Raw genomic sequence first — 26,739 nt, 5'->3', positions numbered from 1 at the left:
CTTTCTTTCTTTCTTTCTTTCTTTCTTTCTTTCTTTCTTTCTTTCTTTCTTTCTTTCTTTCTTTCTTTCTTCCTTTCGTTCTTTTTTTCTTTCTTTCTTTCTGGGCTATACTCAGTAGTGCTCAGGGATTACTCCTGTCTCTGTACTTAGGAATCACTCCTGGTGACAGGGGAGGGGATGATATAGAGTACTGGGGATATAACTGGTCAGTTTAAAGCAAGTACTTAAAACTGCATTATCTCTCCAATCCCAACTAATTTGTCTTTTGTATTCCTTTCCTATTTCCTCCATACTTAAGTCTATCTCTTGACTTATATGTAAAACCAGAAAAACCTACAAAAAAAAAATGGTTTGTCAAAAAAATAGTAAGGAAATATTGCAGCATTTTTTGGTGGATAAAATCAATTTTGTCTAGTTGACTTCAATCTCAATAAAATGTTTTGTGTTAAAAATAATATATTGATTCTTTCTTATATCTAAAAGCAGAAACATTTCAATGTACAAATAAGGATAAGCTGGAAGATATAAACTAATAACATTTGGAGGGAACCGTCATTAAGAACCAACAATGGAGATAAGATCCAGAGCTGCTGCTCGCGAAACAGACCTTCTGCTCGTACAGACTATGATCCAAGAGGTCTTCTAACACATTTTGGCACCCAGAGCGGCTTCTTATAGGCATGCATCTAGACTGTGTACTGAACTAAAACATCAGAAATCCAAAACTAAGCTCATAGAATCTTCATTCTCAGCAATGAAAAGAAATTATTAAATGACGCTTTTTCAGCAGGCCTGATTGTTGGGGGGAAATTCTAAACAATAGTAGTGAGTTCTCTATTGAAATATTGAATGTATTCAAAATATGGAGACTAAAATGAAGATCATTAGCTACTTAGGTGGGGGCTGGGTGGGAAGGGGGTATATTGGGGTTCTTAGTGGTGGAACTTCTGCACTGGTGAAGGGATGAGGGTTCAACCATTGTATGACTGAGACTTAAACCTGAAAGCTTTGTATATTTTTTCTATTTCTCACGGTGATTCAATAAAATAAAATAAAATAAAAAGAACCAACAATGTCCAGGAAGAATAAAACAAAGTAAGAGAATAACATCTTGGGATATGAGGAGTGAAGACACTTAGAAACAAATATTTGGAAGGAAAAAGTGGACCTGTCAGTACAATAGGTACATATTGTGATCCAAAGTTTCCATAAATTTTTCTCTTTGTTTAACATAATAATAATATTGCTAACATTAGATAAGCAAAATATTGTAATTTATGGGCAAAAAGCATCATAATTTTTAATATAAAGGCAAAATTAATTTATTATGGTTTGATTGTTTTTTTGGTTTTTTTTTTTTTTTTTTGCTTTTTGGGTCACACCAGGCAATGCACAGGGGTTATTCCTGGCCCTGCACTCAGGAATTACTCTGGGAGGTGCTTGGGGGACCCTATGGGATGCTGGGAATAGCCGGATTAGCCATGTGCAAGGCAAATTCCCTACCCCATGTGCTATCGCTCCAGCCCCCCTATTGAGTGTCTTATAGGTCAAAATACAAAATAGATTTTCATTTTGAAACTACTTCTTATTTTGATATTATTTCTACCATTTCTTTTGGTAAATTCTAATACAAATACCTATACTTTTGTAAGTCAAATATCTCTTTTTTTTTTTTTGGTAAAATTTTCATGGGTTCTGAGAGCTTAAAACTATTAATGTTGATCTGTCAAGACATAGATGTATAAAGCACATGAAATTAGAGGAACCTAATATTTTTTAAACTTTTGCTACATGGCAAGCAACTTACATATATCTCATTTGATCGCAATTAAATTAATAATGTTATTTCCATTTATACATGTAAAGACTGTAAATAGAAAAAATAATTTCCAACACAAAATGATACAGAAATTTAACCCATGTCCATCAAACCTTAAGCTCAAAGCTCCTAACAATATCCTATAGCATTAAGTATAGAAGTTAACAAGTTCTGGGTGCTTCTACATATGGTCATACTGTAAGACACATTCTCCCCTAGAGGGTAATTCCAAATGTTATTCAGTCTATGTCACTGATTTAGATAATTGAGACCTCACATTTTTGTATTAAAGTTCAGTAAAGTACATATTTTGGGTTAACTAGGGACATGGCAACCACATAATAATTAATTTGTTTTAACATTTAATGCTAAGATCTAGTCTAAATTCTAACTGCTCTTATATATGCTTTAAAAATAATATCTATTTAATGTACTGTTAAAACCACATATTACTTTGTCAGGCATTGGTATATTTTTATCACAGCACTCAATAAGTTTACTATAAACATGAAAATTAATGAATATTTTTGAATTTTATATTCCACTATGCAGGTCATATGCTAACACAAGTGTCCTAAAATGTCTACCAGTTTAAGGTATGTGCTATTTGTAACTAATTAGAAAAATAGTATTTGTTGGGGCCAGACTAATTATTTGATTTTTAAATGGCAAACTCTGGTTCAGTTCTTAGCACTATATAAGGTCCCCTGATTACTGTCAGGAATAATCCTTGAGAGTCAGAACTAAACCCTGTGTACAGCCGAGTGGAAACCAAAAACTGAAAAAAGAAAAAAAAAAAGAAAAATACTAGTTGCCACCATCACAATTTATTAAAATTTAGTGTTTAGCTCATCAATGTTTAAAATTAATAAATAATAAATTTACTAATATTAATATGTATGCATTCATTAATCCAATTTCTTTCATTTTTGAGGTAGGGAAATAAGTCTTGAGTATTTACATAAGTCTTCGTGTTCTTTGATGGCTAAAACTCTCAGATAGTGTTTAAATCAGAATTGGCTATGTCTTTCTAGTGATATTGTTTAGTAAGAGAAGTAATTCATCCTTGTGAAAGAAAAATGAACTACTATTCAGTAAGTATCAGTGTAAAAAACTACTTTTTATCTTTACAGATTCATACGTAGTGCCAGATAATTTTAAGTAAGTATGCAATTTAAAAAATGTTAAGTTAAATTACATAAAAGTAAATGATAAAACTTAATGTCAGAAGAAACTAGAGCTTAGAAATAGCAATGAAATGTGGGTGGATCTTTTATGATTTTTCTCTGGAAGGCACTGTGTTTTTAAGTTTACAAATAAAAGATTAAATTATTTCCCCAAACAATAAGATCGAACAAATTTCTAAGTGCCATCTAAAAGAACATTGAAATCTTTAGAGTTCACAGAATTAAAAAGCTTATCTTCACCTTTAGAGAAATAAACTTGAAAGCAATAATATTGTAATCAGAATAATCTGCCAAATTATTGACAAATATGGATAAATTCTAGCAGATAAGTATCAGAATAAACAATAAGAAAATTAGAAAAAGTAATTCATTTTAAAAAGCCATGTGGATAATCTTAAAACAATGATAAAAGTGCAGTTAAACAAACAGCAATGAAATTGGACTCCATCAGTATGACAAATCGTGTTTCATCCTTATTGGCCTGGGTTTACTTGCACAACCAGAACTTGCCAAAACAGGAAACAGTTGCAGTGCATATATATCTCTCTCACCTCTCTCCATCTTACTTCTTACTACTGCTAAGACTGCTAAAACAGGTACTTCACTTGTTTTTCCAAGAGACACCAGAGGGCATCAAAATTTAAGGTAAATATTTTTGTGTCAATATATTTATGCTCTATTGGGAATAAAGTGATATAGAGTAAAGAAATGTAATATTTTCAAAACTATGCTGATAGTCTTTCTAGAGTAATTATCTTAATTTGTTGTAATAGTTATAAGAAGTGAGTAAAATATAACTATTTTTTCCAAAAGCACTTTTATCAGACTTAACTGTTAAATAACTTGTCAAACTTTCATTCCAAAAGAAACAATAAGAGCAATACTCATCTCTATTATATTTGTAAATTATTATAGTAGAATTTCTTCAAATATAAAAATAAATACCATGTTTATATGTGTGATACTTTTGTATTTATATTAACATGTATGAATGTCTTAATTTAAACATTAAAATAAGCATGGGAAAAGGCCAAGCTAGTTAGGTAGCTACACTTGTATAAATAATTTAAATATAATCACCTTATATATTTTACATGTATATTTGAATAAGGAAGTGGTTTCCACAGAGAACTTAATATATTTTAGTATATTAGAAGTGACCCTGCATAAAGATATGAATAGACAACAAAACTATCAAATGCCAACATGTAACTGGCTATCTACATTTTAAAGAAAAGCTTTAAAAAAATGTTAGTACTGTTTTTCTACTGTGGATAAGTGTCATTTAGAAAACAGAGAGGGTATAAACTATCCTCTGAGATATAGTTTGGCTCTCCAGCTAACTAAAACAAAGGCTGAGACTGGGAACACATTCTCCTCGGAAGAGTGATCAAAGGCAAGTTTCCTTATTACAGGTCTCATGCCCTGGAGCAATTCTACAAAGATTCCTGTACGGTCAGTTGAGACCATTGAAACAAGCTTGAAAAATTTTTTATAAGCAGAAAACATTTATGAGGAAGAGTGTTAAAACACTCAAGTAATCTTTAAATCAGAGTCAGCTAAGTCTTCCAGTGACATTGCCTAGTAAATTCAGTTAAAAGGAAATAATTTATTAATTTGTTATTGGAAAGGTTACTTTACAGTAGAGTATTATCATTGTAGATTATAGTTTATGTATCTTTATCTATTTCCTAAATATTTAAATGTAGAAGTTCTATAAACTTTGCACCATGTCATGTCATTCTCTGTTTCACAAATGATAAAAGTGTGATCTGAACAAAGCAGATTAGATTTAAAGTGTGAAAATATTGAATGCATTTGATGTATTATGATATATTATGGTGCATTACTATACAAGTGTGTCAATACCTATAATGTTACATACATGTATGTCATTCTATTATAGTTTAGGTAATGTGATTTCAATAGCATTAGAGTTAATGATTTTAATGTACACAATTACTGCACCTCACAACAAGCAAAATGCCTAAGACCCTCCACCACTGATCCTGTCTCCCTTTGAGTTTACCTTTTCTTTCTTCTCACCCTCCAAGTTTGCAATCAAAGGCCAAGGGTTTATCATAGCTTGATGCTGTTTATTCCCTCGTTTTATTTCTCCTTCTACCAGATGTAAGATCATTCAGTATTTGTCTTTACTCTGACCTACTGCACGTAATATAACATCCTCAAGTTCCATTCAAGTGAACTTATAGTTAACTCAAGTTTTCATCGTTTTCACTATGTAGTTATATCACACTTCTTTATCCATTCATCTTTCATTGGTCATTTGGGTGACCTGGTTCCATATCATATTCTTATACTAAGCACTACAATGGACATAGGTGTATGTTTAATGGTGATGGAAAGGTGTGATGATGATGGGGATGGTGTTGTAATATTGAATGTAATAATTCAAAATATCTTATTGAATTAATGTTTATGTGTTCTTGGGTAGAGGCCAGAAGAAGGATAAAATAGGATGATATTACTTATGTGTGGTACTTACAATAATTGGATGAGGGATGCAATGGTTTAAAATAGAGATGCCTAGATCACTGTTAGCCCCAGAGTTTTGGGAGGAAAAGAAAAGAAATCAAGTGTTGGGGGAAGCAAGGGGACAGGTGAGAAACAACGGGGGCAAGAGTCAAGAGGTTTCGGGTACATCATTGGTGTTAAAGAATCATTGAGCTAAATATCCAAACTACAGAGTCAACAACACTGAAATCATGAGATCCATACTTTGACAACCAGACACATAAAAATTGCCTATCAAGATGGAAGGCTGAGAGTGGGGGGAACTGGTGAACACTTGGGGTGGGAAGTTGACAGTGGTGGCGGGATAAATGTTGGAACACTGTATATCTAAAAATTAACTATGAATGTTGCAACTCTTTAGAATTTGTCTAGAAGGTTTTCCAGTTGCTACCAGAAACCCCCCTTCCTAAATTGGAAGGAAAACCCCAAAAGAATCAACTATGAAGAACTTTGTCAATCACAAGTTTTAATTAAATAGTTTTTTTCCTAAAAGTGGAACAAGAGGTCATATGGAATTCCTAATGTATTTTGAGAAATTTACATATACTTTTTTTCAAAGAGTCTAAATTAAATGACATTCCAACCAATTATCAATGAGAGTTATTTTTTGACCACATCATCATCAACAATGGGTATTTCCAATTTTTTCAATATATGCTATTTTCACTGTTGTAAGATGATATGTAATTGTTTTGATTTTTATTTTCCTGATAATTAAGAGACAGCACTTTTTTGGGGGGGGTCACACCTGGTGGTGTACAGGGGTTACTCCTGGCTCATGCACTCAGGAATCTCTCCTGGCGGTGCTCAGGGGACCATATGGGATGCTGGGAATCGAACCCGGGTTGGCTGCATGCAAGGCAAATGCCCTACCTGCTGTGCTATTGCTCCAGCCCCGAGAAAACACTTTTTTATATGTCTACTGCCACCCATATGTCTTCTTCGTGGAAGCATTTGATCACTTCCTCTCCTGATCTGTGTGTGTGTGTGTCTGTGTGTGTGTGTGTGAGAGAGTGGGGGGGGAAATGATATTGTGTTTTTGTTGTTGATGAGTTTTGTGAGTGCTTTTTATATCATATATTAGCACTCTGATTGGATAAGGTGTAAAAGTAGAAGGCAATCAATTTCAATTAAAAAACAAGTATATTAACACACGAGGCTCAAACTGTAACAACATTTAGTAATCTCTTATACAAGGGCTTAATGGCTTCAGGGTGAGATACAGCAGTGTTCACACACATTCTTCTAAGGAAACTGTTTCTGATCATTTTAAGCAGATTATTTATAACAAGCAATGCAAAATAAATTATCTAGGGTCTGATATTTAAGCAGACTGGGTGGGAAAATTAGAAATAATGGTGATGGAAAGGTGTGATGATGATGGGGATGGTGTAATATTGAATGTAATAAATTACTGTGAGTAGCTTTATAAAAAATTAAGTAAGATTTAAAAATAAATGAATAAAATTAAAATATCTATTTGAAAGCTTACCAAATAAATAAATAAATAAATATGAGAGTTTATCTCTGAACTCTCAACTCTATTTCATTGGCCTGAGACTATCTTTATTCCAGTACTTCATAACCTTGATTTTTCTAACTGGATAATATAATTTAAAATCAGAAAATCCAATACATTCCATCTCATTTTGCCTGTAAAATAAATGGAATTTAAAATTTTTTATCCCTCTCCATTAACCGTTAAGGGCAATGCCAATGTTTATATTTTTTTTCTATACAGTGAGCTAATTGTTACAATACCAGAAAATACCTTGTTCCTTTAGTGCTTATATTATTTATTTTTTATTGATTTTGTGTGAACACCTGTATGTCATCAGAAGCTACTCCCAACTTTGTACAGCAGGGCTTTCTCTTAGCAGTAAATGTGGTCCATGCAATGCCAAGGATCAAACAGGGGTCAGCAACATTCAAGACAAGTACCCCAATTCATATACCATATCTGCCCCACTGCTTGTTCTATAAAGGCTACTTCATTTCATGTAACTCCTAAATTTTCTATTTGCTTTCCTTGGTAGATTTATTTGCTTCTAGATAATACCAAATTTTTGTCAACATTGTTGGTAGGAATGCCAAATGGTCCAGCCATTTTGGAAAACAATATGGGTATTTCTCAAAAAACTAGAAATCGAGCTTACATATGACCCAGCATACCATTTCTGGGAATATATCCTTGGGGACACAAAAACACACAGCAGAAATGCCATCTGCATGTCTATGTAAATTGCAGCACTATTCACAATAGCCAGAATCTTGAAACAACCTGAGTGTCTGAGAACAGATAACTGGATAAAGAAACCCTGGTATATCTACACAATGGAATACTATACAGCTGTTAGGAAAGATAAAGTCATGAAATCTGCTTATAAATGGATGGACGTGAAGAGTATCATAATGAGATAATGAGTGAAATGAGTCAGAAGGAGACATATTTTGATTACACTCATTTGTGGGATATAAAGAAAAATAGTATGAGATGAATACCCAAGCATAGTGGAAACAAGGACCAAGAGGATTGTTCCACAGTTAGAAGCTTGCCTCAAGTGCAAGAGGAGAAGGCAGTTGGGATAGGAAAGGAACAACTATGACAATGATAGTTGGAAATGATCACTCTGGATAAGAATTGTGTGCTGCAAGTACGTAAAGGAACAGACATGATAACCTCTCAGTACCTTTATTGCAAACTATAATGCCCAAAAGAGGACAGAGAGAGAGAGAGAGAGAGAGAGAGAGAGAGAGAGAAAGAGAGAGAGTGCCTGTCATAGAGTCAGGCTAGGAGGTATAAAAGATGGTGGGGTGATGGGAGGAAAATGGGGGATATTGGTGATGGGATATGTACACTGGTGGAGGGAAGGGTGTTTGAATATTTTATGACTGTAACTTAACTATAAACAGCTGTGTAACTGTGTATCTCACAGTGATTCAATAAAGGAAAAAAGATTTTCAACATAGTTTTCAATACATCTTAATAAATAATATGTAAATACTTAAGTTTTTGATAATAAATAGTATTAGTTTATCTATAAATTAATCAGAATTTTTGAATTAGAAGATTTTCATAAGTTTATTTTGGCACATGCTGATAGATAGATGGGGAGATTTATAAAGTGTTAAGCAGATCTTAAGGAAATTTTTAAAAGACTAATGCATTATTATCACATTAAGAGTAAGAATGGCAAGAAATTTTAAAAGCTTCTACTAATACTCAAATATAAAGAGGCTTTTTCCAGGAACTAAATAAGGTAGCTACCTTATTACACCATGGACACCATGAACCTAAAGTGGGATTGGATAGCATATCTTCAGCAGCTATAGGTATACTTCAAGACTTTCATTAAAGTACTTCTATTTATTCTTTATTATGCACATTAAAGTCTCATTTCTGGAACTAAGTAATAATTCAATAGGCACTATGTGATAAAGTTTCACTTATTACCAATACATAACCAAGATCATTATATTGTTTTGTTTTTCTTTGAAATTCTTAAAATTTATAAACTAAACCTTTCAATACTATTCATGATTCCATTTTTTTTTTCAGGAATGGCATCAATCCCAGTGTTATTGTGCTTTACGGCTGTGTTGATTTCATTATTTCCTGAAAATGGACAGGTATGGTCAAGTTAAAAACCTTTGCAAAATAATTAGGCATCCCTAGGGAAAAGCAAGTTAATAGATATATTTTCTAAAGTAAAATAAGTCTAAAACAGATAGTATATCTCAAAATACTTAGAAGCTACTCAAAGTTTTGAACATAATTAGATCTAAGTCTATGGTGAGCACTATAGCAACCCCTAGTTCCATGAGGACATTGGACACTGGAAATATGGTCGTTTTAAATTGAGATTTGCCTAGTGCTATAGCAAACTTCAAAGCATAGTGAAATAAAGTGGAAAACTATCTTATTAATGATTTTGATATTTGTTTTTTGATGAACTGTATTTTAAATATAATTAGAAAAATTTACAAATATCAATTCAATATATTTATCTTCTTCTTTTTTCTAGTGCAACCAAAAGACTTAAATTACATCTGATGTGTGAATAAGACTTAGTCTATGGATTTTTTTAATTGCTAGACGTGTTTTCCAAGATATTTATCTATTATTTATTTTGTTTTGAGGACCACATCCAGCAGTGCTTGGGGGATACTCCTGGATTTGCATTGAGGGATAACTCCTGGTGGGCTTGGTAGACCATGGGGTGGCGGGGATTGAACCTGGGTCATCTGTGCAAGGCGAGTGCCCGAGTTGCTGTACTATCCTATCATCCTGGCCCCCTTAACTTATGGATTTAAACACTGAAGAAATTCCTCCATTTCAGTGGTGGAGGATGGTCACATACTCAACTGTGCTTGGGAGCCTTGAGTGCCAGTTGCCAAATATGGGCTCTTATTCCTTTAAGCCATGTCTCTCACTTTAAAATGTCTATATTTGATTTTGAAATTTTAAAAATATTTTAATTTTATTTATAGTTGAAACTCTCCAATTTGTGACACTGCTAGTGGTAGGATTTCATGCAAACAATATTCAACACCACACCCTCCACCAGAGTGCCAACTACCACTCACAATGGTCTCAGGGTCGCCTCCCTCCCTCCCAAAGCCCTGCCATTGGCTAGCCCAGTTCTGTAAATCATCTACTAGTTTCTATTGCATTTCACCTTCTGTTATGCCCATAGTGTTTCTTCATAGCCCACCTAGGAGAGAGATCTTTCTGTATCTGACACTCTCCTGGCTGACCTCACTCAGCATGGTAACTTCCAGGTCCATCCACATAACAGTAAATAGTATAAAATGCTATAAAATGTACCTAAGATATTTAGCAAAATATTTTCTATTTCATAGTCCTTTCTTGTGGTGTAGTTGGTGTGCATAAGGTGTTCTAATGATTTCTAACACTTTGTTAAGTGTGTGAAGATCCCCAGACAGAAATGACCATTCTATTCAATGCTTGGAGTGTAGCTCTATCTACTGTTCAGGAAACCTCTAAAAATGAGGCGCTTTGGGGGCTGGAGGGATAGTTCAGCGGGTAGGGCATTTGCCTTGCATGCAGCTGACTGAGGTTCGATTCTCAGCATCCCATATGGTCCACGAACACCGTCAGGAGTGATTTCTTAGTGCAGAGCCAGAAGTCAGCCCTAAGCATCGCTGGGTGTGACCTAAAAAGCCAAAAAAAAAAAATGAGGCGCTTTGATCACGGCTACATGTTTCCGCACCACTTTAACTTTGGACACACAAGTGTCTGACCAGAGAATAAGAATAAAATGGTTAATCTCATCTGACACTAGCAAATGCAAACATTATACCATAATCCAATTTTCAATCTGTCACAGTTTGTCACCTTTAGCTTCATTTAACTCTTATGCTATTTTTTTTTACTTTGTTTAAACACCATGGTTTACAAAGTTGTTCATAATACAGTTGCTGTGGCCTTTGATGTTCCAACAACAGTCCCACCACCTGAGTGACATTCCCTCCACAATTGTACCCATTTTCTCAACTATCCCCCAGGCCTGCCCCCTCAGCAGGCATACACTAATTTGTTTTATATTTTGTTATGACAAAATTGTTAAAGGAATTATCAAAAATATGATAGCACAGTGTATAGGGTGTTTGCCTTGCATTCTGGCCGACCTGGGTTCAATTCCTCTGCCCCTCTCGGAGAGCCCGGCAAGCTACCGAGAGTATCTCGCCCATACGGTAGAGCCTGACAAGCTACCTGTGGTGTATTCAATATGCTAAAAAATAGTAACAAGTCTCACCACGGAGACGTTACTGGTGCCTAATCAAGCAAATCAATGAGCAATGGGATGACAGTGATTTTAGTAAAGGAAAATTTGTGAGAACTATCATATCTCACCATTGGTTGTTAAATCTTTGAGGATTTATTAAGCTTTTCATCACTATTTGAGCCTTCTGTGCTATTGTTTCTATTTATTTTATTTTTTTAATTTTTATTTCTTTTTTTTTGGTTTTTGGGTCACACCCGGCGATGCACAGGGGTTACTTACTCCTGGCTCTTCACTCAGGAATTACTCCTGGCGGTGCTCCGGGGACCATATGGGATGCTGGGATTTGAACCCGGGTCGGCCGCGTGCAAGGCAAACGGGCTACCCGCTGTGCTATCGCTCCAGCCCCTGTTTCTGTTTATTGAGTTTAGTTGGCTCCTGCATTGCTTTCTTATCTAGTGTGGTATATTTCTACTGGAATTTCAGTACCATTTGAAGCTGGGTGGTCCAGAAACTTCAGGATCTATAGAACTAGGATGAATCTGCAGAGATTCTTATGTAAAGACACAAAGTTAGGCTATAAATGCTTGGTATTGTGGCAGCAGTGACATGTGGGTGTAGCTGCCAGGGCTTTCGTCGGGCAGGGACTTGGTCCGCCCCCGCCTGAGGGTGCCACAAAGTTTTCAGCCAGAGGGACAGGTATGTCCACGAAGTTCAATGACTTGGCTTGCATTTCCTCAAAGATTTAGCTAGTGAATCTAAAGAGCAGGGTCAGTGGGTGAGTCAACATGACTGAGTCAACATAGTGGCAGTTGTGGGATGTGGCTATAGCTGCCAGCACTTCTGGAACTATGGTAAGGTGGGGTGAAGCTGCCTGACCCCACTCTGAGAAGATTCCAGAGTTCTCAGTCGAACACCAGGATCCTATGCAATTTTCACATCTTCATTCTTTCCTTTATATTTCTTCTTATGGCAGTTTTCAATCCCCTATTGCCTCTCTAGTTCATATCCTGATATTCATTTATAAACTTATTAGTATGGAAGATATAACTAGGTCTTTTCACCATAAATATATATATGCTGATCCATCTATCTATATCTATATATATGTTATATAGAGATATGCTGTACATGCTGTATAGAGATTAGCTGATCTATATATATGTATACTATAGTATGCATATGTAGATATATAGTATATATGTTATATATAAATATATACTATATATACTATATAGATATACACTATATATACCACTATGTACCCTCTACCCAATAGAGAGTTTTTGGATCTTCTCAAGATACCTAGGAAACACTATTTCTCTTTCAAAATGTTATTCAGACCATTTTTTTTGGTGAAGCACTTCCTAAACTCAGTCAAAAATAACTAATCTCCTTTTTATTTTATCAAGCAGATCTCACCCATCATTTTTATAACATGTGGTATTATAATGATTTATGGCATTTTATCTATGCAAAATAAACAGTTTATTTCAATATTTTGTTTTATTTTGGGGTTGCCCCCAGCAGTGATCAGGGCTTGCTCCTGCAGCCAGAAGTCACTCCTGGCAGTGCTCAGGAGGCCATATAAGGTGCCAGGATAGAATCCTGGTCAACTGTGTACAAGGCAAGACAGTACCTGTTGTATTATATCTTGAACCCAGAAATGTAGACATGTGAAAGGGTAGTTGCAACCATATTTGGTCCATTTTATTCTCGCAAGTTATTTCACTCTTCCTGTTGCCAATAAAATGCTTTCTAGAAGCCATTTTTAAAAAAAGACATTGTCTTCAGTAAATCTTTGTCGGCAAAACAAGATGGGTAACATAAAGGATATTATGTCCCCTTTTGCCAGGATTAAATTTTGATATGCATTGAAATGAAACCCTTTTAAACTTGTTTTTGAGGATCTACAGGAAATACTCATGGATGCTATTTTATGCTTTAATATAATGCAGAACTTGGCCACAGCTAAAATTTGACATATACCTTCTTTCCCATTTAGAAACACTGACTGGGAATGAGCTCATTTTGGATCCAATTCCAATCACTAGTATTCCCTGTCTTTAAGAATATGGAAACAGGAAGGATAAATCAAAGCATTAAAATATAGTGTCAATAAAATGTAGTGAGACCTATGTATGAAATACATGGAGAATTTTAAGGCAACTATATTAGGAGAGATTACAGCCATTTTCAAGATATCAGGGGGAAATCAACAAAAGATTCTGTCTATTTAGACTTCTACTTCAAAATCTTGCCATGCCCATGTGCAGCATCATACTCGAGTAAATTTTAGTCCATCAAATTTCTTAGTTAAGTAAATAATTCATACACCTCCTGGCCTAGAACTGTCTTCCTCCTTTCCCTACAACCATCAAAGATAAACAAAAGATATCAGCAGATGATTTATTGTGTTATTGGTTATATTTCTGTTACTAACTAAAAGAAGTCAACAATAGCCATTAATTAATGATTTTGCAACATCCAAATTGCCTTGGAGATATTGCAATAATTGTCTTTAGAGAAATTTTATAAAAATCTACCCACAATAAGTAGAATCATGTGCTACAGTGTGGACTACATCTGGAATGGACCTAACCATTCTCCCAGTAATACAGACTCCATGTCAGGTCTTCAACTCTACTGTTGAATCTTGACCTCTAACTTTAATGTCCCCTTCTTGAGAATGAACGTCTGAATATTCTCATTATTGATTTAGTTGTTTTTTAAAAATCATTAAATCATTAGATGTTCCCTTGAACATAGAAATTGGCATTTGTGTCTCAGAGTAGTTTCTAATTTGTCAAATTATAAATTGTTTCCCTACTGTCAAAATATCATACTGCAGCTTTTCTATTATCATAATTTTGTTTTTTGTTTTTTTTGGCTTGGTTTTTATTTTTCTGATTTTTGGGTCACACCCAGCAATGCTCAGAGGTTATTCCTGGCTTTTAACTCAGGAATTACTCCTGGCAGTGCTTGGGGGGGCCATATGGGATGCTGGAGATCGAACCTGAGTTGGTCACGTGCGAGGCAAATGCCCTACCCACTGTACTATTGTTCCGACCCCTATTATCATAATTTGGGAACAGATTCATTGATAATGCCTAACTAATATTGATTAAAACCAAATACCTCATAAAAGTGTTCATTTTATGCCCTTTAATGAATTGGTCATGCATGTGATATTTAGAAATGTTTCATTAATCTAATTTTACATCTCTTTAGGGACAATCTATTGAGTCATTGTCGGTCTCTCTAAAAAAAATCCAAGAAGAGATTGTAAATAAACACAATGAACTTAGAAGATCAGTCTCTCCAACTGCCAGCAACATGCTAAAAATGGTAAGAGCAAGTGATGCAAAACTGCTATAGACCAGCAGAGATAAGAGGAGGGAGGAGGGTGGTATGGACCAGCCCGGATAAGAGCAGGTAGCTGGTAACAGGTGTCTCATGGAAACATTGTGGCTCACAAATTTCTGATTCTATCTTGCTATTTGAGCTGTGTTTTTGTATTGAACCAGTCAGAAAACCAGAATGTCCTTTTACAACAATTAAATAACCTATGAAAGGTTATTGAATTGAGATAAAGGAGACAAATGAGACAAAGGACAATAATCTGTCATAATTGATTTTCTTCATATCAATTTTTCAGAATTTTACATATTTGTGGATAGGATTTCTCTTCCCAGAAAACAAAGACATACAATTTCAGAATATTCATGGTTCTTCGGAAGACTCTCAAGGAACACCGATTTAAGACCCTTGTTTTGAATTAAGCATGTGCCTCCAGACCTGGATTAATTGATTTCTGACAACATTTCACTGGGCCTTTTCTATTTGTTTAGATATGAAACAATTTCATAATAAATTCCCAAGAATGTGGACTGCTTTTTTCAGAGCCTTTCTGTGCAGCCATATCTACAATATCTTTAGCATCGTCCCCATTATCACATCTACCCCCACTGGACTCAACTTTATATCCTAGGTTTTCCCATGACGTTTATTGCTAGAAAGAAAAAAATCCAAGTTTTGTCTGTTTAAAGCTTAAATAAAACTTTTTTAAAGGAATAAGGTAACCCCCTCAAAATTGGTTTACACTTGCACATTTTATCAAATACATATATTCTAACACAATCTAAGGTACTTTATCCATGACCTTAGAAATGCCAGTCAAGTGAAGGCTCAAAGCTCAGTTCCCTTAAGACAAGATAAAATACTTAATTTCACTTAATAAAAATTAAGGAGTTACTCTTTTTCACAGGACTATTGGAATAATTAAATAGGAAGAATTAAAACAAAACTTTCAAGCATCAAATAAGAACTCATTGTTTTTCTGATGACTACCTCTATCTCTTCTAATCTAAGATCACGAAGACCCTATAGAAAACATTGTATGGTATTACTTACAATATGCTTACTTTTTTTCTCCCAAAACAACAATCACTTGTTCTTAAAAATATTCAGTTTAAAAAAAATATATTCAGTTTAGGGCTGGAGTGATAGCACAGCGGGTAGGGCGTTTGCCTTGCACGTGGCCGACCTGGGTTTGATTCCCAGCATCCCATATGGTCCCCTGAGCACCGTCAGGAGTAATTCCTGACTGCAGAGCCAGGAGTAACCCCTGTGCATTGCCAGGTGTGACCCAAAAAGCAAAAAAAAAAAAAATTCAGTTTAAGTACAAGTGAATTGGTAATGAAGGGTGTCTGATGACTATAATAAGAAATATAATCTCAATACCTCCCCATTTATCAATATTTACTAGCATTACTAAAAGAATTTAAGATTGATGTGTGGTCATAAAGAGCCCAGTAACAATCTAAAGTGTTTACAATTGCTTAAAAATATATATTGTCTTATTATAATTTTATTGTCCAAATAGTTAGCAGATGCATATGTTGAAGTTCATAATGACAATCATGACTGTTCACATTAAAAAGCTGTGCTTCTTTGTATATGATTCACTAAATTCGTATCTTTTTTCTTGTCCCTTTTAGAAATGGAGTAAAGAAGCAGCAGCTAATGCCCAAAGATGGGCAGATCAATGCACTTTATCACATAGCACACAGCAACATCGAGAAATCAGTATGTACATTAATAAACATTCATGCAATAAATGAACAAGTAGTATAAGAAAGGAATTTTTTGATGTTGCATTAAGAAACCATTGTAAATAACTCTTAATTGAAATGCTACTCTTTCAAGTTAAAATATCTTTGAGTGAGAAAGGATTCAGAAGCGTCATCTTAGACAGGTTGGGTTTTACACAGTTTTGCTTCCTAAGAAACTCATGAGTCAAGCAGATCCATGTATCATCTCTCTCTCTCTCTTCTCTCTTTCTCTATCGCTCTCTCTCTTTCTCTTGCTCTCATTTGTTCTGTCATTTTATTTGTTTTTTGAACCACAACAGTGGTACTCAAGATTGACTGCTGTCTCTGAGCTCAGGGATCAGTTCTGGCATAGCTCAGTGACCAGTGTTAGGGATTGGACCCAGTTCAGCCTCATGCAAGAAAGAGCCCCACCCTGTTCTGTTGCCCCCATGCCTCTTCTTCTATTGTTAAGAATACAAAACTGGCTTTCAGGAGAAAAATAATCAATACTGAAGTTATATGTATAAAATGTATAATTAGATTTTCTGACTTTTAATCCTATTAATATCATATATCTTATTTGTGTTCCTGGAAACTAGTATCGTTTGAAAGCTAGTCTGAGAACTCTTCAGTGTTTTAAAATTTGTTGAATTCTTGTCAAACGTCCTTATTTTACTTAAAGATGCCCAGCATTAGCCTTATTATTGCTCTTTTCTCTTCAATTTTAATTTCATTTGGTCATTTATAGGTGCCTAAAATGAATACAATACAAAATTCGACTCAAAACTTACAAGTCAAAGAGTATCCAACCTCCAAGGAAGATCAAAATGACAAGATAAAATAGTGTGATATGAATGATATGAATACCTGTAGCACTGTAGCACTGCTGTCCTGTTGTTCATCAATTTGCTCTAGTGGGCACCAGTAATGTCTCCATTGTGAGATTTGTTGTTACTGTTTTTGGCATATCGAATATGCAACGGGTAGCTTGCCAGGCTCTACCTTGGGATCGGGATACTCTCGGTAGCTTGCTGGGCTCTCCGAGAGGGACAGAGCAATCAAACCCGCGGCATGCAAAGCAAACGCACTAGCTGCTGTGCTATTGCTCCAGCCCGATGAACACCTAAATTATTAAAATTTTACAAAGACAAGCCCAATTTAAAAGTACTAAATAATGTTTTAAAGGCAGACTGTCATTGCTTTTCCCTATTTTTGTCAATATAAGCTGTGAAAAGAGATTATTATACTCAACAGAAAACTGAAACAAATACTTTTTTTTATTGAATCACCCTTAGATGCAGTTACAAAGCTATCATGACTGAGTTTCAGTCATATAATGTTCCAACACCCATCTTTCTATCAGTGTACATTTTCCACCACCAATATCCCTTCCATTCCCCCTGCCACTCCCCCCCCCCACAGATGGTATTAATATTACCATCTATTGTGTAGGTGAAGACACTATGGTACATACACAGTGGAATAGCACTTTACTATAAAAAAAGATAAAATCATGCAATCTCTCACTACATGGGAATCATACTGAGTGAAGGCAGTCAAAAGGAAATAAATAAATACAGATGGTCTCTCACATGTGTAACACTGTAGTACTGTCATCTCGTTGTTCATTGATTTGCTTGAGCGGGCACCAGTAACATCTCCATTGTGAGACTTGTTACTGTTTTTGGCATATTGAATACGACACAGCAGGTAGCTTGCCAGGCTCTGCCATGTGGGAGGGATACTCTTGGTAGCTTGCCGGAGTATAAAAAAAAATCATAATAAGGAGATCACAAAATCACAGAAGGCCAATGATAGTAGACCTTGAGAATTTATCCGCCAAAGGTCAAAGGGGTTGGGGGTGGAAGAGGAACTCAAGACATTTGTGGAGGGACACTTACTCTATTATTATTAGTGACAGTCTAAATCCTGGTGCATATTTTTAAATTTTCCTGCTCAATGTTAAAATCTTAATTTTCTTTCTTCCTCTTAAGGAAGCCAGGTAAGAATAATTTTTTAAAAAATACCTTTTTTTAAGTAGCATGTAGAAAGTAAAACTACGTAAATATAAATGTTTGGGTTTTGTAAGGGGTAGGGAATTGCCAAATAGTAGTCAGAAGGCCGGGGTTATGACTAACCATAACCAGTCAACTTGGCTAAAAGGCTCAATGCACCGGCTAGCAATGCTGCGCTATTCAGGCCAGTGGTGCTGGAGGCACCATAGCACCCTCAGCACCGCACCATAGCTACACTCATTGGTGCTCTGAAGACCATGTTGTTCCAGGGTAGTACATTCAGGTATCAGTGTATCAGTGCATGAATGCTGATCTTCTATCTAACATCTAAATATAAATTTTAAGTCTTAAAAATATTTTGAGAGGCTGGAGCGATAGCACCTCGGGTAGGGCATTTGCCTTGCACTGGGCCGACCGGGTTCGATTCCCAGCATCCCATATGGCTCCCCCGAGCACCGCCAGGAGTGATTACTGAGTGCAGAGTCAGGAGTAACCCCTGAGCATAGCTGGGTATGACCGAAAAAGAAAAAAAAATTTGATATGCTCCTGCTCTTTCACTTCTACTATTTAATTTCTTTCACTGTTTTATTCTTTAGGGCCTTTTACATCCATTCCTTTTGTTCTTTCACAGTTCTAGTTTTTCACTGTTCTGTATTTTGTTTTGTTTTTGCTTCTGCTCTTTCTCTCCTTTCTTAATTCTGTGAAGAGAATTTGGCCCGTGTGATTTTCTGATTAAGGTGAGACCCATAAACTATGAAAATATTATTTCTCCTGGTTTCTTATTTTATTCTCAAGGATCTTTAATCAAAACTCAAGCTTTTTTCTGTCAAATTTCATGCAAAATATCACTTCTATATTCATGTATAAGTAGTAAGAAGTGGTCTCTACTATTAGCAAGCTTATACTACAAAACAGCAAAATAGGGATACACTTGTAAAGAAGGAGTTTACTGGTTCAATAATTAAGTCATGGTTAGGGGCTGGAGTGATAGCACAGCAGGTAGGGCATTTGCCTTGCAAGTGGCCAACCCGGGTTCAATTCCCAGCATCCCATATGGTCCCTTAGCACTACCAGGAGTAATTCCTGAGTGCAGAGCCAGGAGTGACCCCTGTGCATCGCTGGGTGTGACCCAAAAAGCAAAATAATAATAATAATAATAATAATAATAATAATGATGATGATGATGATGTCATGGTTAGTTGATAATAAAGAAAAATCAACTCACTACTTGAAATTTTCCTTTTTTTAGATCTTTTGTGTTAAAATGATCAGTCTTCTATTTGATTTATAGCTATCAAAGAATTCACTTAGTGTGAACAAATATAGTATAGTAGATATCAATTTATAATAACAGTGTATGTCTCTAGTTGTATAATTATATAATGCAAATTACTTCTTTTAAAAATTCTTTAAAGGTTAGAAAATAAGAACATTAAAAAACAGGGTCTCTGAAATACAGGTATAAAGTTGATAGAGGTAGAACTAGAAATACAGATACATAGGTACATAGAGATCAAGATTAACAAATATTTTATTCTTTTCCTCATTAATGATCTTTTCCCCCTTTAGGTACAAGCAATTGTGGTGAGAATCTCTTTATGGCCAGTTACCCAGCTACTTGGTCAAAAGCAATCCAAGATTGGTATGATGAATCCAAAGATTTTATATATGGTAAAGGGCCAAAGACTAGTCATGCAGTTATTGGACATTATACCCAGGTAAGGAAACAAATTAAACCATCTTCCATAAATATATTGAAAAAAATGTTCTCCAAATTTTAACTGTTTCCAATGTTGAATGTGGGAGAAGAGTTTTTAATTCTCAAAATCCTATACACTCTTGCTAGAAAAACATGCTCTATTTTTCTCACAATCTAAATAATGTACATAGAAATGCAATATTTTTAAAACTTACTTTTACAATAATATATATCACTTATCAATTTTTACTTATTGTTTAAAATGGACATCTATTACTTCTATATATTGATTAAGTAATAAACTATGTGCATCCATGAGCATAAACAAAATACATTAGTACCATTCTTTATTATATGTGCATTTTCTAACTTTTTTAATATTTTCACATTTGTTAATGAATATTCATCTCTCCTCTTATGGATATGAAGGTTGTTTGGTACTCATCTTCACTTGTTGGATGTGGAATTTCCTATTGTCCAAATTCAATCCTAAAATATTACTTCGTTTGCCAGTACTGTCCTGCGTAAGTATACACTTAGGAGTTTTCTATCAGTAATTTACTAGCAATTCATCATTTTTTATTGCAATAGATAAACCACATAAACTTATATTTATGAACTACATATATAATACAGAGAAACTTTATGACACCTTGCATGCAGTAACCAGGATTTGATCCCTGATACCACATATGGTTCCCTGGTCCCTGACAGGAGTGATCCCTGAGAACAAAATCAGGAATAATCCTGAGCACTGCCTGGAGCAATCTCAAAGAAAAAAAAAATTTAATTGATATTTAGTAAATTATGGAAGTCTTTGAATATCTTCCAAAACAGACCAACTACTCAGAAAGAATAGCACTTCTTAATATCAAATACAGTGTTCTGAAACTCTATTTCCTTACCTCATATTTAAAACAATTTGCTTTCCCTTTACGTTGCCTTTCCCAAAACTTAAGGTTACTCTGATAGGTTTATGTGGTGTAGTTCCCTAGATCTGGAATTGTTGGTGGGAACTTTGACCTTACACTGAAAAGTGAGTTTTTAAGGTTAGGCTAAGGGAGATAGCAAATGGGAAATGACCTTTAAATAATTACAGCCCTTTCTACTTCAAATGTTTCTGCTCCTGGTTATCTAAAAACACCCTCTTAACACCATTAAATGATTAAATCTCATATTTCAAAGTTTTTTCAAGCTTTAATACCTTTCAAGTTGTCAGAATAGAAAATATTATAAGCATTTTTTCCTCATAATTTATCACATGTGCAAGCACGTACTCTACATAGAAATTATCCATTTGAATCTTAATTTATAATAAGAAACACTCCCCTTCCTAAGGAGTATGTTTGAATTACACTTACACACACACACACACACACACACACAAATCCCATGAATATATGGAAGGTACATTCAGTGTTTTTCTTGGACCTGAGACATAGTAAGACAGGTGAGGCTCTTTCCTCTTGAAGTACTTGCCTTGTAGGTGTAGTAATCCCAGCCCCACTGTCCAAACGTTTCTCATCCTTTTAATTTCAAATTCTTGTGTAGGCACTGTGGTCTACTATACTGTTAATAACATTCAGATATGCAATGTTCCAGCCCCATGCCAACCACCAAATTGTCAAGGTCCTCTGCTCCCGAATATATGACATTTTTGTTTTTCCTTTGGGGACACACCAGGCTGTACTCAGAGTTTACTCCTGGCTCTGTGCACAGGGATCACTCCTGGTGGTGCAAAGAGACATATATGGGATGCTGGTGATTAAACCTGGGTAAGATACATGCAAGAAAAAGCACCTTACCCACTGTTCTATCGCTTAGGCACCAATCCCTGATGTTTGAAACACCTTGTGACTGGAGGGAGAATTTTCCTCACAAATCAAGCTTTCTCTGTGATCTATATTTGAGAACTTGAGTTCTCATTGAGAACTCAAATGAAGTAGATCTTCAGAGAAAAGACTTATTGGGATATTTTGCAGGAATCTTACCTATTTTACTATCTCTCTGGCTCAAGAGAAACATTGTGAAGGTGTCTTTAGTATGTCCAGGAGAAAAGAACTAGGAAAACGCATTCAAAATCAATGATACAGATAAAGAAGACACTGAACCAGTTATCTGAAGGGACAGTTAAGAGTGAATAATAAGGTAAAGCCAGGGGTGAGAAAATTTACAGAATGCCTCTAAGTCTACTTCACGATTTTTCAAGAGCTCACAAATACTGCTATATTCTGTGCCAGAAGCCTGAGTTTCAAATGCATTAATTTGCCTACTTGGAAAAAACCACTTGTGTATTAGAAAACAATGACCTAAAAGATCTAGGAGGTACAGGCCAGTCTCTCTATAAAACCAATATAATCTTCTGGACATTATTCTTGACAGAATTATTTTTCTGATATTCTTAGATTGGGTAAACAGAGAAACCTCATACACACACCCCCTGAGACATGAAAAATATTACCTAGGCATACTTGCCTCTTCCAAACACAAACACTATTGAAAATCACTACCTCCATCTAGAAGTCAAAAATCTACCTATAATTAACTTTCTCTGGTATAAATTATAGAAGTGAATACATTCTATATTTGAAATTATATTTTAATTAATCATAAAATATTTTCCATACTACAATTGTTTCATTCTCAGGAACTTCTCCAGACTCTTAGTGGGTTATGGTTTGCCCAGAGCCAGCATCAGGAGTGTGACACCTTAGCAACTTGACCGAGTCTCTTAGAAAATGAAGACCGTTGCCATATTGAAATACATTCTGAAAATTTTAGACTTTAAATTATGACCCACAAAATATTGAATATGTGAATTATTCTTTGACTTTTAATGCTATTTAAGTACAGTTGGGGAGTATTAGTCTTTCAGTTATATAACATTTATAGCATAAAAATATTCAAGAATGTGTGTGATGATGGGGGCTGGAGCAATAGTACAACACGTAAGGCTTTTGCCTTGCATACAGCTGACCCAGGTTCAATTCCCAGCATCCCATACGGTCCCCTGAGTACTGCCAAGAGTAATTCCTGAGAGCAGAGCCAGGAGTAACCCCCGAGCATTGCCAGGTGTGACCCAAAAAGCAAATAAAAAAAAAGAATGTGTGTGACACATGCTATTCTTAGAATAACTTCAACAGTTTTTGGTTGTGTAAAAACATTATGATTAAAAGTGTTACTTTTTTATTATAAATTCCAGGGGTAATCTTCGGAGCAAACTCCATGTCCCTTACCTCAGTGGACCACCTTGTGCTTCCTGCCCTAATGACTGTGACAATGGTCTATGCAGTAAGTTTGAACTCATTTGTTAATATCAAAAATATGTATATATTTTAAAGGACTTATAATTTTTTTAAGAATTAGGAAATCTGAACATAGCCAACTTAGGCAATGTTTTCATTGAATGTTTAAGTGAACCCTTCATATTCTTTAGAATTTAGATATGACTTGCAATAAAAAGCACAGATAAGGCCAGAAAAATAGTCCAAAGGGCTGAGAGTATACTTTGCTTGTGGGAGGCCCAGGTCCAATTCCAAGCATGTAATGATTCTCTGAGCATCACCATAAGACCCCAGAGTACCATTAACAAAATCAGGAGCATCCCTCCCACACTACTGGGGGTCATCCCTAAATAAGCTGTAGTGCTCAAGGGCCATATGCTCTCAGAATCTCACTAAGTTCCTCGCACATTCAAGACATGTGCTCCAGACCCTTGAATAATGTTAGTCATACTCCAACCCAGAATAATAAATTTAATTTAAAATTTGCTGGATTTATGTCCAATGTTAGATATTCACATGGAAATGGTCGATAGTCACAGTAATTGTTTATATATTTACATATTCACATCAGTGTCTTCTGTATGATATCTTATTCATGAAAGTAAGACTAATTATATTAGAGTCTAGGAAAAGTGTGCAATATCACTTTTTTCAATGATGGAAATGTTGACTATTTATAGTGTTCTGAAAAGTAACCCCTAAGCACATTAGCTTTAGAGCATTTGGAATGTAACTGAAATCACTTAGTCCCTGCATTTTTAATTTGCTTTTATTTTAATAAGTTTAAATTTAAACAGCCACATGGTTGCAATGATTGTCATTTTGGATATTGCATTTTAGAGAAATTCATTTAAATACATATTATTCTGTTTTCTGAAATAGTTAAGTAATTTAGAAATATCTCAAGAAACTCAAATTTTAAAAGAAGTAATAGAAAATCGGTGAGTTTAACTAAAAGAAATAATGTGTCCCTTCAGAAATAGCCATTATAAGTGTAATGATCTCAACTAGTTTGATCACATTGAATTTGTTTATATTTATTGCTGTGCCAGGTAAATGAGAATGAAATGACTGATTTCTTTTTTTTTTATCCCAGCCAACAGCTGCAAGTATATTGATAAATATTCTAACTGTAAAAGTTTGGTGAAGACAGTGGGATGTACACATGACATCACCAAGGACGGTTGCCAGGCCTCCTGCAAGTGCCAAGACAAGATTTATTAAATCTTCAGTACAGACTTAACAGAGAAACATCATCTTATAACTTATATTTGAGATTTACTAGCAAGGAAATTATTATCATGTTTGATTCTACATAGTAACTTTTTCCATCTGGGATCCATTTTAATCTATAGAAATATTTCATTAAAATGTTAAAAAATATATATAATCTATAATTAACTACTTTGGATTTTATTACAAACTTGGTGATTAAAGTTTAATGAATTGAATTATATTGAGAACTTTGAGAGTTGTATTCTTTTGTTGTTGTTTTTGTTTGTTTGGGGGCCACACTCAACAATTCTCAGGGTTTATTCCTGGTTCTGTGCTGGCGAGCTCGGAGAACCATATAGGGAGTGGGAGTTTAAACCCAGCACCCTACCTGCTATTCTTAGCTCCAGAGCTAAGGAGGTTGTATTCTTTTGACAAGAACCAATCACTGAAATTGAGAATCATACTTCTAAAATAAAACATCCAGAGGAAAAAGTGAAGTATCACTGGTATATGATTACTGGTTGCAGCCTTCTTTCCCAGCTCTACTTTATGGTTAAGACTTTCAAGAAAGTGTTCACACAGATAAAAATCACTTATCTTTCATTTTTCCTCTAATTTTACTCTTCTTTCCACTTTTTAATGCCCATCCTTACAATTAAGGTGAAGTTATTCTTCCTAACCCAAGCCTGCATTTTGAAGCTCAGTAAGAAATTTTAATTATCTACATAAATTAGATATTTTTTCCCCTCCTAGTTCCTCCAACCCCTCATAGCTGCATTTTTTAACTATCTCTTCATCTAAACAAATCATCCTTAAAGAAGTTAAAATAGGTCTGGGACTGTGACTCTGCAGCATAGCCCTTGCCTAATATGAGGCCCTGGTCCTGGATTTGATCCTAGCACAAGATATAATTAATTTAATTAATTAATTAAAAATTGTATTGCAGCATTCGATGTACAAAGTTATTCAGTTGTTGAGGAGCCAGAGTGATAGTAATGTAGGTAGGGTACTTGCTTTGAACTCAGCAAATCCAGGTTTGGTCCCTAGCATCCCATATGGTCCCCAAGAGCCCCACCAGGAGTGAGCCTTAAGCACAGAGCCAGGGGTAAGCCCTTCACACTGCCAAGTGTGGCAAATCCCTCCCCCTCAAATAAAACCAAAATAAATACAGTAATTGAGTTTCAGACATACAATTTTCCAAAACCAGTCCTACACCACTATCTGAACCACCAGCCTGCCGCCCTGATAGGTACACTTTGAAGTTTGGTTGTCATAGTTGAAATCTTAGACTTTCAGTTTTGTTAGTTCTGTGATTCAGAGCTATAGATAGACCAAACCTCTTCAACCACCATTGTGCCTGAGGCCCCTCCCTGCCCCTTGGTCCTGTTATCACCTGCCCATCTCTTTTACTTGCCCCTGTCAATTAAAAAATAAAAGCACTGTAGCACTGTCATTACGTTGTTTGTAGATTTACTCAAGCAGGCACCAGTACCATCTGAATTATGAGACTTGTTGTTACTGTTTTTGGCATATTAAATACGTCATGGGTAGCTTGCCAGGCTCTGCTGTGCGAGCGGGATACTCTCCGTAGCTTGCCGAGCTTTCCAAGAGGGACGGAGGAATTGAACCCAGGTCGGTCTCGTGCAAGGCAAATGCCCTGCCCGCTGGACTATCGCTCCAGTCCAATAAAAAATAACTAATAATACATATGTATATATATTTGACATTTACAAGTATATATATGTGTATATATATAATAGTACATATATATATATTATACACACTCACACACACATATTCTTCCCTTCAGAAGTAACAACTTACTCCCCTCCTATTTGATTCTGGACTAAGTTATTAACTCACTTCCCAAAGTAAAGTATAGCAGGGAAACACCAGCTAATTCAAAGTGAAGGCTGGAAAATGCCACCTTAACCAAGTGACTAAAGTTGCTATCATTTGCCATGTGGTTTAATGAACCCTGTTCCTAAGACTAGAAGAGATTTTGCCCTGAGAAATTCTTTCTGTAGGTAACCTAAGTCTCATCATAAGACAGGAGGCATATTCTGTAAACTATCCCTGAGTTAAGGGATGTTCTGCAAACTCTCTGATCATGCCCTTCAAAACTATCAGTGTTGGGGCCAGAGA

At 35.3% G+C, this 26,739-nt stretch overlaps 1 protein-coding gene and 1 non-coding gene across 2 annotated transcripts; both read left to right on the top strand.

The window, feature by feature from the left end:
• The first annotated feature begins 3,584 nt into the window (after positions 1 to 3,584).
• On the top strand, positions 3,585 to 24,667 carry LOC101543640 (cysteine-rich secretory protein 3). Its single transcript, XM_055136387.1, has 8 exons — positions 3,585 to 3,651; positions 9,101 to 9,171; positions 14,520 to 14,636; positions 16,289 to 16,376; positions 19,966 to 20,114; positions 20,525 to 20,619; positions 23,298 to 23,386; positions 24,476 to 24,667. The coding sequence occupies exons 2-8, from the start codon at positions 9,103 to 9,105 to the stop codon at positions 24,601 to 24,603; spliced, it is 735 nt and encodes a 244-aa protein (XP_054992362.1). The 5' UTR covers positions 3,585 to 3,651; positions 9,101 to 9,102; the 3' UTR covers positions 24,604 to 24,667.
• Positions 5,884 to 5,944, top strand: LOC129404618 (U7 small nuclear RNA). The gene has a single exon (XR_008629999.1). It is a non-coding gene; the product is annotated as a U7 small nuclear RNA (small nuclear RNA).
• Positions 24,668 to 26,739: the final 2,072 nt, after the last annotated feature.

The sequence above is a fragment of the Sorex araneus genome, chromosome 4 (genome assembly GCF_027595985.1).
Source record: "Sorex araneus isolate mSorAra2 chromosome 4, mSorAra2.pri, whole genome shotgun sequence".
NCBI lineage: Eukaryota > Metazoa > Chordata > Mammalia > Eulipotyphla > Soricidae > Sorex > Sorex araneus.
This window is presented reverse-complemented; position numbering and strand designations above follow the sequence as displayed.

Bases quoted from the DNA above. Each gene is read 5' to 3' on its own strand.
- LOC101543640 (XM_055136387.1), top strand. From the start codon at position 9,103: ATGGCATCAATCCCAGTGTTATTGTGCTTTACGGCTGTGTTGATTTCA. The intron at 9,172-14,519 runs GTATGGTCAAGT...ACATCTCTTTAG, and splicing joins TATTTCCTGAAAATGGACAG to GGACAATCTATTGAGTCATT. The intron at 16,377-19,965 runs GTATGTACATTA...TTCCCCCTTTAG, and splicing joins ACAGCAACATCGAGAAATCA to GTACAAGCAATTGTGGTGAG.